We start from the raw sequence: 13,742 nt of genomic DNA, 5'->3' as shown, positions 1-13,742 counted from the left end.
AATTCTTTACAGATGAATGGAAAAACTGGTAGAAGCCGACCTCGGGCAAGATCAGTTTGGATTCTGTAGAAATATTGGAACACGTAAGGTAACACTGACCCTACGACTTATCTTTGAAAATAGATTAAGGAAAGGCAAACCTACGTTTCTAACATTTGTAGACTTAGAGAAAGCTTTTGACAATGTTGACTGGAATACTCCCTTTCAAATTCTGAAGGTGGCAGGAGTAAAATACAGGGAGCGAAAGGCTATTTACAATTTGTACAGAAACCAGATTGCAGTTATAAGAGTTGAGGGACATGAAAGGGAAGCAGCAGTTGGGAAGGGAGTGAGACTGGGTTGTAGCCTATCCCCGATGTTATTCAATCTGTATATTGAGCAAGCAGTAAAGGAAACGAAAGAAAAATTCGGAGTAGGTATTAAAATCCATGGAGAAGAAATAAAAACGTTGAGGTTCGCCGATGACAATGCAATTCTGTCAGAGACAGCGAAGGACTTGGAAGAGCAGTTGAATGGAATGGACAGTGTCTTGAAGGGAGGGTATAAGATGAACATCAACAAAAGCAAAATGAGGATAATGGAATGTAGTCGAATTAAGTCGGGTGATGCTGAGGGAATTAGATTAGGAAATGAGACACTTAAAGTAGTAAAGGAGTTTTGCTATTTGGGGAGCAAAATAACTGATGATGGTCGAAGTAGAGAGGATATAAAATGTAGACTGGCAATGGCAAGGAAAGCGTTTCTGAAGAAGAAAAATTTGTTAACATCAAGTATAGATTTAAGTGTCAGGAAGTCGTTTCTGAAAGTATTTGTATGGAGTGTAGCCACGGATGGAAGTGAAATGTGGACGATAAATAGTTTGGACAAGAAGAGAATAGAAGCTTTCAAAATGTGGTGCTACAGAAGAATGCTGAAGATTAGATGGGTAGATCACATAAATAATGAGGAGGTATTGAATAGAATTGGGGAGAAGAGGAGTTTGTGGCACAACTTGAGAAGAAGACGGGACCAGTTGGTAGGACATGTTCTGAGGCATCAAGGGATCACAAATTTAGCATTGGAGGGCAGCGTGGAGGGTAAAAATCGTAGAGTGAGACCAAGAGATGAATACACTAAGCAGATTCAGAAGAATGTAGGTTGCAGTAAGTACTGGGAGATGATGAAGCTTGCACAGGATAGGGTAGCATGGAGAGCCGCATCAAACCAGTCTCAGGACTGAATACCACAACCACAACAAAAAAAAAAGTAAATTAAAAATAACAAACCACAATCCGTATATCAGTGGCTCAATGTGGCAAAACATATTGTCAGATTCCACATAAGCACATACTGGAAAGGCATTTAAAACAAAATTAAAATCTTTTCTTGTTCTTAAATGTCAGTAGTCACCGAAATACTTTTCGGTAACGTGTTTTATGTATTAAACTTCGCAGATAAATATGTTTTAAACCTGAACACTATGTGACATTTGGAAAAGTCCTCATTTGTTGACTACAAGCAAAAAGAAAAGTAAGTAAATGGAAGAAAGGTCACAGCTTCAATTCTGCCTTACCTCCATCCTACTCACAAAAGTGGACTAGTGAGACAAATAATATCACAAGTAAGTGGCTTTGCCATTGCATGGGACTTGTTTCCAGGATGGAACTTCCACTACACAGTAGGGTAGAGTGCACTTTGTTCTGAAAATTTCTGGAGAGTTAAACCTCTGTGTTCACATGGGAGAGAGATGCTGATAGAACTGAAGCCATAAGGACAGGTCATGAGTTTTGCGTAATTCGGCCGATAACAGCACTGCTCACAAAAATTACTTGTCCAGTACACAGTATCAATGTTAATTAGTTTCAATACTTACCGGCTGAATACATAAACAATTCTACTTTATTTCCATTGATCTCCACTAAGCACACATTACACAGGGGCCACGGTACGTACATAATGATTCCATTTCTTTTAATTTTCAAAGATCTCACAAGAATAAAACATTACTGTCTTCACATGTCAGAGAAGTAGTGTGCAATTTTGTGCCTCTGGCATACAGAAAGCTGTAAGCTTTCTCCACTTACTGTACAGCTCACTTTAATTTTAACAAGAAAGCATATACATCACCAGTACCGTACAACATTACTCACTGATTCTGTAGTCAGCTGTTATAATCAATAATTTATGCATTTCCAGGTTATTTCTCCCATGAAAGGTTAGTAAGGTGGCCTCTTTTGTAGATGATTCCTACTTGTCTATACACAAAACAACATTCGCGTCCTAGCACAGGTGTCAATTTATTAGTTATGGCAAACCCTCATAACGAAACACCTTCCATAATTACCACAACAATGAGATCATTTTATGGCAGATAACTCACATGGCTGAATGTGGCAGGGTGAAAGTAAGGTCTTCAAAAGTATCATAACATATTTCTGCTGTATAGCATATGTCAACTAGTAAGTTGATCAAACATTATTTTCCTAAAAAAAAGTAGGCTAAGATCTTCGGTCTTCAAACATGTTGGCGATGATGTGCATGAACTATCGCTAACAATGGACTTGATTTTAGAGGTTGTTCTCTTTCACTGAGGTAACACTTCTAATTGTGACCCGCTCAGATAAACTAAAATATGTAATTGTTTAAATCTAGTGAAGACATAAACAGCACTTCCTGCTAATCCCTTATCCTAAATGTTAGTGCTATAGATTCCTCCAAGCCCTGCTATCATAGTAAATACCAATCTACATTACAGTACAACGTAGTTATTTAAATACCTTTGTGCTATAGATTCCTCCAAGCCCTGCTATCATAGTAAATGCCAATCTACATTACAGTACAACTTAGTTATTTAAATACCTTTCACGGAACAACCAACGCTGGATATCACCTGCATTATTTGTACAGCAACTTCTCGTGTTGGTGCCAAAACTAAAGCTTGCAGTGACATACTTTCTACGTCAACCATTTCTAGGGCAATTATTGTAAAGACGCATGTCTTTCCTGTGCCACTTTTTGCTTGCACCAGCAAATCTGAAATGAACAACAGATTTATTTTTCTGTTAACGTACGTGTGGATCATGTATAATATTAAGTGGTTACACACCGAACCCGCAGCGACCCAAGGGCACTGCTTTCAGCTGAATGGGCGAAGGTCTCTTGAAACCACATTTTCTTAACCCATCAAGAACTTTCTGTGATAGCAATAGTCCATTAAAACTGACATCTTCACTAATGTATATGTCTTTCGTTCGCTCTTTAGCTTCAACGTCGTGGGCTACTTGCTTAACCATTATCACAACAGCTACAGTGAAGTATACATCAATATATTCACTTCGCAATAAGCATTAGTACTTCATGTGTAACTGTTCGTGGTGTAATTTTTTTTTAATTCCATTACTTAGTTACATACTACAAACGCGTAAGATGGCACTGAGTTCGAAATGACAATTACATCAGTCATGATTTTTCCAATTCCTTATTTCGAATGTTTTTAACTTACGTAAACCGATGCTTATTGCCCTACAACAAATGCCTATCAAATAAGTGATACAATCACAACTAAAGGTCTGTCAAATCTCCCACGTTTGAAACACATTCCGGCTATACCAAAGTGCTTCTTGATCGTTACTAATTTGTTCACTTCAAAGTAAGCACAGATGCTTACACCATTTACACAAGCATTGAAAACTTGCACATACTCCCTCCCCCCCCCCCCCCCACCCCAAAAAAACCGTAACCATCCCAGCTCAGGCAAACCACTTACGAGTAGCACATAAGGAAAAACCAGAGAGGAACATCACAAACCGTTTTTTTAATTTAATCCACACTTTGTAGCTATGAACGTGACTTTATTTGTATACTACATGTGTGACGATCAGATAAAATGACTAAGGTACAACTGGCGATCGGCTCAAATCGATCGATGAAGTAAGGCGCGAACGTAAACATTTGTCTATGTTGAAGTTTATGTACATTAACGCTGCTAAATGATTGGTAACAACTGTTTAAGGGACAAAATAAACTTATGCTTCATTCGCACAAGACATTAATACATTTGACTACCAAATTATATTACGTTGCCCCATCAACAAACACGGAACATGTATATTCCAGAGAGTCTAATGCACTCTGCACATCATATCTTGTGCGCCACTATGCAAGCTGGAAAATGTTTGTTCACAAATCGCCAACACTCCCCTTTGAACAAATATTTTTCTGATACTCAGCACTATACACCCGAGGTTAAACCAAAATGTTTCACCAGCTTCTGAAATTTGTCCTTACTGAGAGGCTTGGTTAGGAGATCAGATAACAATTCTTCTTTGCATAGATAACTCAGGATTATGTGTCCCCGTTCCACATGATTTCTTATAAAGTGATGCCTTATGTCAATATGTTTGGATCTTACATTGGTAACATTATTTTTGGCAAGTTTAATAACCCCCATATTGTCACAAAATACAACAGTTGGCTTCGATGTTGGAGGAGATTCTATTTCACTCATCAGTGTATGGATCCAAAGAGCTTCTTGGATAGTGGAGGACAAGGCCATATATTCAGCTTCTACAGTACTTAAAGCAACTTTTCTTTGTCTCTTACATGACCATGATATCAATCCTCCCATTAGTCTAAAACATCTTCCAGTGATGGAGTGTCTGCTTTCCAGCTGATTTCCCCAGTCTGTATCACTGTATCCTTCCAAATTTACATTTCCAGTTTTAGAATATTTTAACTTATAATCAGCAGTTCCATTTAAATATCTGAATATTTTCTTGGCGGCCAACCAGTGCTTTTTCTCGGATCACTGCAAAACTTGCTCACTGCATTTGTGGCAAATGCAATGTTTGGTCTTGAAGTAGGTGCAAAGTACAGTAGACGTCCTACAGCTTCCAAATAGGGTACACTTTCCTTACATTTCTTGTCATCATCAGTTATTAGTAGTTTTGCATTGTTTTCCATAGGAGTAGAAATAGGTTTACAGTTTTCCACATTGAACTTTTCTAAGATCTTCCTTGTGTACAGAGATTGATCAATCCATAATTCTTCACTGCTGGCATTTCTTGGAATCTTCATGCCTAAGTATTGATTAATTTCCACTAAATCATGCATATTAAATGCTGACCGTAACTGTTCTTTAAAAAAGTCCACCTGGCTGTCACTATTAGTTAAAATTTAAAAAAAAATCATCTATCCATATGGCCATGATTGCAATTTCTTTATTGCTCCTTTTATGATATATACTGGGATCTGCCTTTGACTGTAACATGTCTAGTTTTATCAAACTTTTATGTAAACGTTTATTCCAGCAATGGCCACTTTGCTTTAATCCATACATGCCTTTCTTCAAAAGTCAAATTCTCCTTTTCCCTTGATAAGGTCGCTTAACTTCATCAGGTGGAATCACATGAATTTCCTCTTCCAGTCTTCCATTCAGGTAGGCTGTTTTCACATCCATTTGATGAATTAATAAGTCTTCCTTTACTGCAAGAGCTAAACGGTATCTTGATGATGAATACTTCACCACTGGTGAGAAAGTTTCATTGTAATCTTTTCCTCCTTTCTGGGAATATCCTTTAACTACCAATCTGGCTTTGAATTTTGGTATTGCACTTTCAGAATTTTTAATACTTAACACCCATCTTGTTCTTAGTGGCTTTTTATTTCCAGGCATGTCAACCCATACATATGTATCATTATCCACAAAAGATTGCAGCTCCTTTTCAATAGCCTTTTTCCAATCTTGAGGATTTGAACTTACTAAAGCTTCATCAACTGTGATTGGTTCATTGTTGATTGTTTGGGCAGCATACATTTCATAATCTGGATGTTCTTTTGGTTTTGCTATACGTAAAGACAGCTTAAACTGACTTTCTCTGTTGAATCTTCTTCCTCAATTTGATTCTTGGGTAGCATATCAGCTTCCTCTTCATACTCATCTTCCTCTGTTTCAGTTTCCATCTCTGTTTCAGCACTACCACACATTATTCTTGGTTGAATTACTGTATCATTTTGATTACTTTTCTTTATTTTAGGTCTATAATCCTCCAAAAATACTACATCTCTACTACTTCTTATCTTCTTATTCACAGGATTATAAAATATGTAGCCCTTTGAATCCTCACAGTAGCCAACAAAAATATATTCTTGAGATTTTGCATCCCACTTTCCTCTTAATGGTTTTGGAATCTGAACCATGGCTTCACATGCAAAGACTTTTAAGTGCTTTAGAACCGGTTTCTTCCCAGTCCATACTTCATAAGGTGTCTTGTGTCTTTGGTAAGTGATCTGTTAATTAAATACACTGCTGTTGACACAGCCTCTGCCCAAAAACACTTAGGTAGCTCTGCATCACTTAACATACTTCTTGCCTTTTCTACAATGGTTCTGTTGGCTCGTTTTGCAGCTCCATTCTGAGAAGCACTGTAGCGGATGGTAATCTAATACCTAATACTCATTCCATTCAACTGTTCCTTAAACTGTCTGTTTACATATTCTGATCTAATAATTTTAATTTTCTTCTCAGCCTGTCTTTCGCCCATTTTGCAATAAACAACAAGTACATCATTTACTTGGTATTTGCTACTTATAAAATAAACACGCATATATCTAGAAAAATTATCTAATAATGCCAGGAAAATCTAAGGTACCTCCTAAGGATTTATTTTCCATAGGTCCACAGAGATCTGAGTGTATGAGTTGCAAGACTTCGGTAGATCTGCTCTGACTCGATTGAAATGGCTATCTAGCCTGCTTCCCTTGAAAATACACATTGAACATTATTCATTCCACAATTTTCCTTCCCAGTTGCCATATTCTTCAGTAAAGTCATACTTTTCCAATTCAAATGTCCAAGTCTCCTATGCCGCAAGAAACCTTTTGCAGCATAAACAGAGTGATTTCCTGTTTCAGCAGTATTTTGAACTGTATTTACTTTGTAAATACCTCTTACATTACTTGCAGTAACTACAATATCACCAGAAGAGTCTATTACTTTGGCTCCCTCTATATCGAAGATAACTTTTATTACCCTTCTTTAATATTTCGCTTACTGACAACAAATTGGTTGCAATATTCTTTACATAATGTACATCATGAGCAGTAACAATTTCCTTTTCCCCATTCACAAGCAAATTAAGATCCACTTTTTCCGCGAGTTCACACCTTAACTTAGATCCATCAACACTGAAAATTCCAATGTCAGTCATTGACTGAACATCATTCAAACCTGACAGAGCTTTGGTAATGTGCACAGTTGCTCGTGAATCTAGGAACCATTCGGCATGATCGTTACTCACTTAGTTAAAAGAGTAAAAAACAGAATATGCCTTACCTTTATCAGTAGTCTTTCTCTCAGGACTACTAGAATTAACATGCTTCTTTTCTTTTACACTTTACTTTTCGTTACACTTTGACGCAATATGTCCAATTTTCTGGCCTCTGAAACATATTATAGGCTTCTTCTCCTTGTACTTAGAGTATAAAGCCGATGCTGTTTCTTTTTCTGAAGCATTAGAATTGGGTTCATTCTTCATGTCCATAGAATCTTTATTTAACACTGTCCGCTGTAATGGGTATTCCCGAACATTCCAAACCCATAATCATTGGCGAATATTTCTCTGATAATCCAGCTAACAACAAAGTTCCAATCCATTCATCCACAATTTCAAAACCGATATTCCTCAGACGATTGGAGATTGAAATTATTTTATTCACATATTATTCATCCACGCTTTTACACTTATTCAATCTTGTGGTTATCAGCTCACTAAGTAATCTTACTTTTCTGGTTAAACCACCATCTAAAAATGCGTTTTTCAGTTTGTCCCATACCTTCTTTGCTGACGTAGCCTTTCCTATGTGAATGTAATTCACTGGATAAATAAAAAGGACTAGTTTTAATTTCGCCTTCCGATCCTTAGTAGCAAAACTTGATTCTGTAAGTGCCAATTTACCGTTTACGACGTCCCATAAGTTATCCAAGAGCAAATACGCCTTTTCAGGTAGGCAAAGAGGTTTGCTCCCCTTGTGTGAAAGTTGTCGGTGTTAGGTTGGTGGAGGAAGCCTCTTCTCTGGGTTTTCCTGGCCATGGAGTCACGTGAGAGATGTTGGAGGGTGTGAGACAGTCAGTCTGCTTCCAGCTCGCTGAGGGTCTGCAGCCAAAGTCTCTTCGAAGAAGGGTGAGTCGACGTAACTGCGTGGCACATTGTCTCATAGCAAGAGGGCAGCTTTTGGCTTTTGGTCCCGCATTTCATCTTATAAAGATTGATTTCCGGGGTCGCAGCAAGGAATACAGGGCTTTTGCAGACTTTCAGTTTGATTCCTAATGCGAACTTTGATCCGTAAGAAGAACATAGCACAATAGCGTTGTATATGTTGAAGTGCCCTCGGTTCCGTGTGAATGTTTGTGTGCCTGCAACTGCGTCTGTATACATTCTAATCTTTTCCTAACCTAGATAATTTTTGCCTCTTTGTGGATTTTCTTGTCATATTACTTTATGTCCATTGGAAACCATCCACGTGGGTTAATATCAGAGCATTATCATATGTCTATTCAAATGTGTCCTCTGTAAAATGTTAATTGTTCACAACTGCGTGGTTTGATGTTACTAAAATTTGGCCACAGTATGTAGAAATTGTGTCCCCATGAATCATGTGGGTACATGAGTCTGTTGCGAAATGTATAGCGTTTCACAAGCAACTGTACTCAGTTACCAGGCAACAGCAGTTCTATAGATGCATTACATCAATGTTTTAAGGAATAAGTAATTTTGCCTCCAATATTATCCAGTGTACTGATGTTACGTCTCCTTTACCTATGCCATTTACAATGTAGTTTTCCTTGTTAGCCCATCCATAGAGTTTCCACGCACACAGGTCCAATAATTAGTGTTCCTTTTTATTTTAAACAAATGCTTTAGAAAAGAACTTGTTTTCAGGAATGTCACTACAAGCTGCCCTTATGCAAAGTGTCCACGCACTCTTTGCTTTAATATTTGATTCACGTGAACAATGCCAGGATCGTATTAATAATTACATCCCATTCTTCATGAGTGAATTTATAATGAATGTTCTTTGATGGGTTTTTCTTATGAATAAATTAAGTAATTTTCCGACTCAGCCCAACCTCTTATTTGTCATGTGGCTAGAGTTGGTGGCGACCCAATCTTTCATGTCGACTTCAATGTCAGATAGCATTTTCTTATTCAAAGTGCACTTCACACACCTTACACATAGCGACCCTTTACTCATGCTACTTACGACAAGGGGGGGGGGGGGTGAGAATTAGAAATGCCATGGAGAATTACATTAAGCCAATAAGCAAGGAGGTGGTATTAGATGTAACTATTGGTGGACAACTGTTTATTCATGCATTTCTGGTGGTCCCAAATTTGAGTAAAAATATGATATTTGGGACTGATTTTTTGAGTAAATCTGAGGCATACATAGAGTGTAAGGAACATTTGTTGAAACTTAATATTGCTGGAGGGAGGAAAAGGGTAGACTTTAAAAGTGCACTCAATGATGATTTAGTAACTAATTTGCATGTGGTACTACGCTTAATGGATTAAATGGAGGTTGAGGAGGAGGTAAGGAATCAAGTAAATAATACAAAACGGATTTCTGAAATTGAGAAGGCAGCCAGCCTGTTAGCTACGACAGTGAGCTCCCCTCCAGGTATACATACATCTAAACAGGTTGGTAGGTTGGTTGATTTGGGGGAGGGGACCAAACAGCGAGGTCATCAGTCCCATCGGATTAGGGAAGTATGGGGAAGGAAGTAGGCTGTGCCCTTTCAAAGGAACTATCTCGGCATTTGCATACAGCAATTTAGGGAAATCATGGAAAACCTAAGTCAGGACAGCCAAACAGGGGTCTGAACCATTGTCTTCACAAATACGAGTCACATGTGCTGCACCAGGAGTGGCAGAAATTAATTGTAGAACAAGTGGCAATTAGGGCATTATGATAGAAACACAGCCATGACTGTAGGTATATGGCATCAAACTACAAGGCTAGTGATCTGGTGCCAGTAAAAAGGAAATAGATTGTGAGATCAAAAAACTTTCTGAACTCTACCATGGCCTGTTTGCTGTAGTAAGCTGTTCCCACCCAAATGACTACCCAAAGTTACAGAGACAGTGGGATTCAAGAATGTGAATGAGCTCTGGCTGTACAGACTACCAATGTAATGAGTGGTACAAAATTTTGATGTTAAATAATAGATACATAGTATTTAGCTTAATATTTTGGGGGCTATTTTGTCATGTGTATGTTAGTTTAATTTTTTTCTGGTTGTCACTGTAGTGTATATATGTGTGCTTAGCTTAACAGTTTTGAAAAGGTAATTTTTGATGAGGGAATTTTTTTGTTTATTTGAGAGGTAATATTTACTGCATAATCTAGATTTAAGAATTTTGTAGGGGATAGATATATTGGGGGATGAGAATGGTTGAGTAACAGATGTGAGGTACAGCTAGTGGAGAGGTTAAGACTGGTGTGCTACAAGTTACAGCAGTTGTGGCTGCTGTGCAGCATGTGAACATTATAGAATATAGAAAAAGCTTGCAGTACTTTGTGGATGAAATTTTACATACTGTTATTTTGGAATGTGATAAATACAGATCCTTTCTTGTATAAATGGTTATTTTGGTCACACACCAAGCTTCTTTTTGGTGTGTGGGAGTGAAGTTTGTAGTTCAGATAGAATTGACTAGTCAGAAGACAGGAATGAAGTAGTGTACAATAAGTTATATGAAATGATGAAAATATTTTTTGCGGTATATAATTTTCTATTTTTTGTTCATGGGTTACTTTATTCAGTGAGGTCAGAATGAGATTCCATACTGTGTTGCGTAATGGGATATTTATCAATTTGTACTTTTATTCATTTGCATAACATTTAAGTCAAGTAGTAATGAACAGCAGTTAACGTAATGTTTCCAAAAGAAGTCGCCAAGGCTGTTGCGGACGACTAGTATAAAACCAATCATGAGTCTAGATATTTCACTTTGGTTGGACAAACTTTTGTGTCTGTGTTGGACAGTTGCAATGATTTGGGCTTTTCTTTCTTTGAATAGAACAAGTTGTTGCTATCGAAATGAAAAATCTGTACCTAGCATCCATTCCTTGCACGTGTGATCCTCTGTTTGTCTGATTTAGTTTTCATGATGAAATTTAGTTTGATTGCGTCAAGTCTGGATGGCAAATGGGGTGTGTTTTTAATGCAACTGATCCTTGGTACTTAGACACTTCTAATCCTAGGAAATTGTGGGTGAGTTCCAAAAGAAATCCGTTGGAATTCGATTACTCGATAAATAGTACAATTCTCAAGGCTGTCAATTCAACTAAGTACCTGAGTGTTAAAATTACGAACAACTTCAGTTGGAAAGACCACATAGAAAATATTGTGGGGAAGGCGAGCCAAAGGTTGCGTTTCATTGGCAGGACACTTAGAAGATACAACAAGTCCACTAAAGAGACAGCTTACACTACACTCGTTCGTCCTCTGTTAGAATATTGCTGCGCGGTGTGGGATCCTTACCAGGTGGGATTGACAGAGGACATCCAAAGGGTGCAAAAAAGGGCAGCTCATTTTGTATTATAGCATAATAGGGGAGAGAGTGTGGCAGATATGATATGCGAGTTGGGATGGAAGTCATTAAAGCAAAGACGTGTTTCGTCGCGTCAAGATCTATTTACGAAATTTCAGTCACCAATTTTCTCTGCCAAATGTGAAAATATTTTGTTCTGCCCAACCTACATAGGTAGGTATGATAATCAAAATAAAATAAGAGAAATAAAAGCTCGAACAGAAAGGTTTAGGTGTTTGTTTTTCCCGCGCGCTGTTCGGGAGTGGAATGGTAGAGAGATAGTATGATTGTGGTTCGATGAACCCTCTGCCAAGCACTTAAATGTGAATTGCAGAGTAGTCATGTAGATGTAGATGTAGAAATTGATTTTAATGATAATTGTTTCTTGCAAGTGTAATGCCAACTGGTTGGCACAAGAGCTCTGAAAAAAGCGCCACTGGTATAAGCTGCATTATGGTTACAATGAGGCACATAAGAAGACAGTGAAAGGTGTTGTGTAGTGTTTGTGCAGATTGTTTACAGTGAAAGAAACAAGTAAAACTGTGACGTTAATTGATGGTGGAATTTATCCATAGACATTAATTTGTTCATTTATTGTTTGACAGAGAGTATAATATTATTCTTATGTGTTCAGGATAGTTAAGTTTAGATTAAGGTAGAGAGTGCTGCTGCATAATTTCGTTTGTAGTTTCACTTACTAAAGTTCTTTTGGTTTTCGTGTGAGTGTGTTTTGTAGTAAATTACTTCTAATTATCCAGTACTGTGTTTGTGGCTGCTTGCGACATCATTTACTATGTATAGGGTATAGCAACTGGGGGCATTGTAACATGACAGCCTACTGTAAAGGGAAGAGACACTTTAGTCATTCGCAAACATGCGGGGGTGAAGATCAGGTCATATTCATGTTTACAGCTATCAGCTTGACAGGAGCACATGGAGAGCCAGTTTCACACTATGCTCTACAGATGGATTAGTCTTTGGATTTCCACCAGCTGCTAAGGTGACTGCTTGACTGGAAAAACCCATCCATTTGGCAGCACTATGACAGCTCATTTCTCATGGCCGTTTTTCGTGTCCAGTGCAAAATTAAAGGTTGCCCTAAAATTAATAAATGTTGAACCACATGTGTCATTGAAGAGCTAGGAGGCTTATTTGAAGGGGAAAAGGTGGATGATTAAGCGTGTGAAGATGCGCCTTTGATATCTGCATTAGCTTATATGCTATTATAAGTTAAAATGCATTATCCGATTGCAACAAATGAGTGTCTATGGATACATCTCGTAGAATTGTATAGGACTGTGGTAGTAGATTTGCGAAATTGTTCACATATTTAAATGGGAACCTGAAAAGTGGATGTCACACAATTAAAAACAGCTGTTCTTACTAAATAAATAGAGAAACATTAAAAGTAGCAGCAGAGCAGTAATTTTAGATGTATAGGAAATTATTTACTGTATAGCTGATTTAAATGGTTTGTTAATATTTACGCTTATAAACCTGAAAATGGGGGAAAACTATAGCAATTATTGTTTATAATTAAACTATGGTAGATAAAAGAAAACTGATAACAGTATAATATTTCTCAGAAAATATTCATGTGATATGATTTATCATATGTGTATGAAAAGCTAAAATTACGAATTTCAGCAATTTTCACATTCAATAGTTTAACTAACTTCAGTGATGCTTGACTGGGATTTCCTGGGTGAACAGCAGTAATTTGAAGGGGAGTCTAGTTTCGGGCGCCATTGGAGGTGTTCAGGATGTATTAGTCTGTGTTATGAAAAAGTTTTATCTGATGAACGCTGTAACAGCTGCTAGTTTGCATGTGTGAATTATTCAGAGTTCTGACTTTTGGACACAGATGTTTTTCAGCATCTGATGAACTTGTTACATTTCGCTTTGCTTGTGATACTGGCCACACTTATAAGGTCTCAGTGTGTAGCTACTGTGGAATTTATGGTTTTATACACTGTGGAACGTCAACAGTTTTCTAAAGATAACTCACACAATTAATTGTGGTTCATTCAGCTGCCTCCAAAATCTTAAGAAACGTGGTCAAGCTCTGAAGTTAATTTTTTGTCAACTGTGACTTTCGATCTTTCTGCTTTCTTATTGGAAATAAATTCGAATTTGTGAAACTTTATAAAAATACGTGAGTGTCCACGA

At 37.6% G+C, this 13,742-nt stretch overlaps 1 protein-coding gene across 1 annotated transcript in view; it reads right to left on the bottom strand.

Moving 5' to 3' along the window:
* Positions 1 to 3,664, bottom strand: part of LOC124605443 (probable ATP-dependent RNA helicase DDX27) — a 47,433-nt gene extending 43,769 nt beyond the window's left edge. The window contains exons 1-2 of the mRNA XM_047137119.1: positions 3,086 to 3,664; positions 2,839 to 3,012 (exon numbers count right to left, since the gene is read on the bottom strand). Of these exons, the coding sequence (XP_046993075.1) occupies positions 2,839 to 3,012; positions 3,086 to 3,272 (361 nt within the window). The 5' untranslated portion in view covers positions 3,273 to 3,664. The remainder of the gene's footprint in view (positions 1 to 2,838; positions 3,013 to 3,085) is intronic.
* Positions 3,665 to 13,742: the final 10,078 nt, after the last annotated feature.

The sequence above is a fragment of the Schistocerca americana genome, chromosome 3 (genome assembly GCF_021461395.2).
Source record: "Schistocerca americana isolate TAMUIC-IGC-003095 chromosome 3, iqSchAmer2.1, whole genome shotgun sequence".
NCBI classification, from domain to species: Eukaryota; Metazoa; Arthropoda; class Insecta; order Orthoptera; family Acrididae; genus Schistocerca; species Schistocerca americana.
The sequence above is the reverse complement of the archived record's forward strand: the minus strand, read 5'-3'. Positions and strand labels throughout refer to the sequence as shown.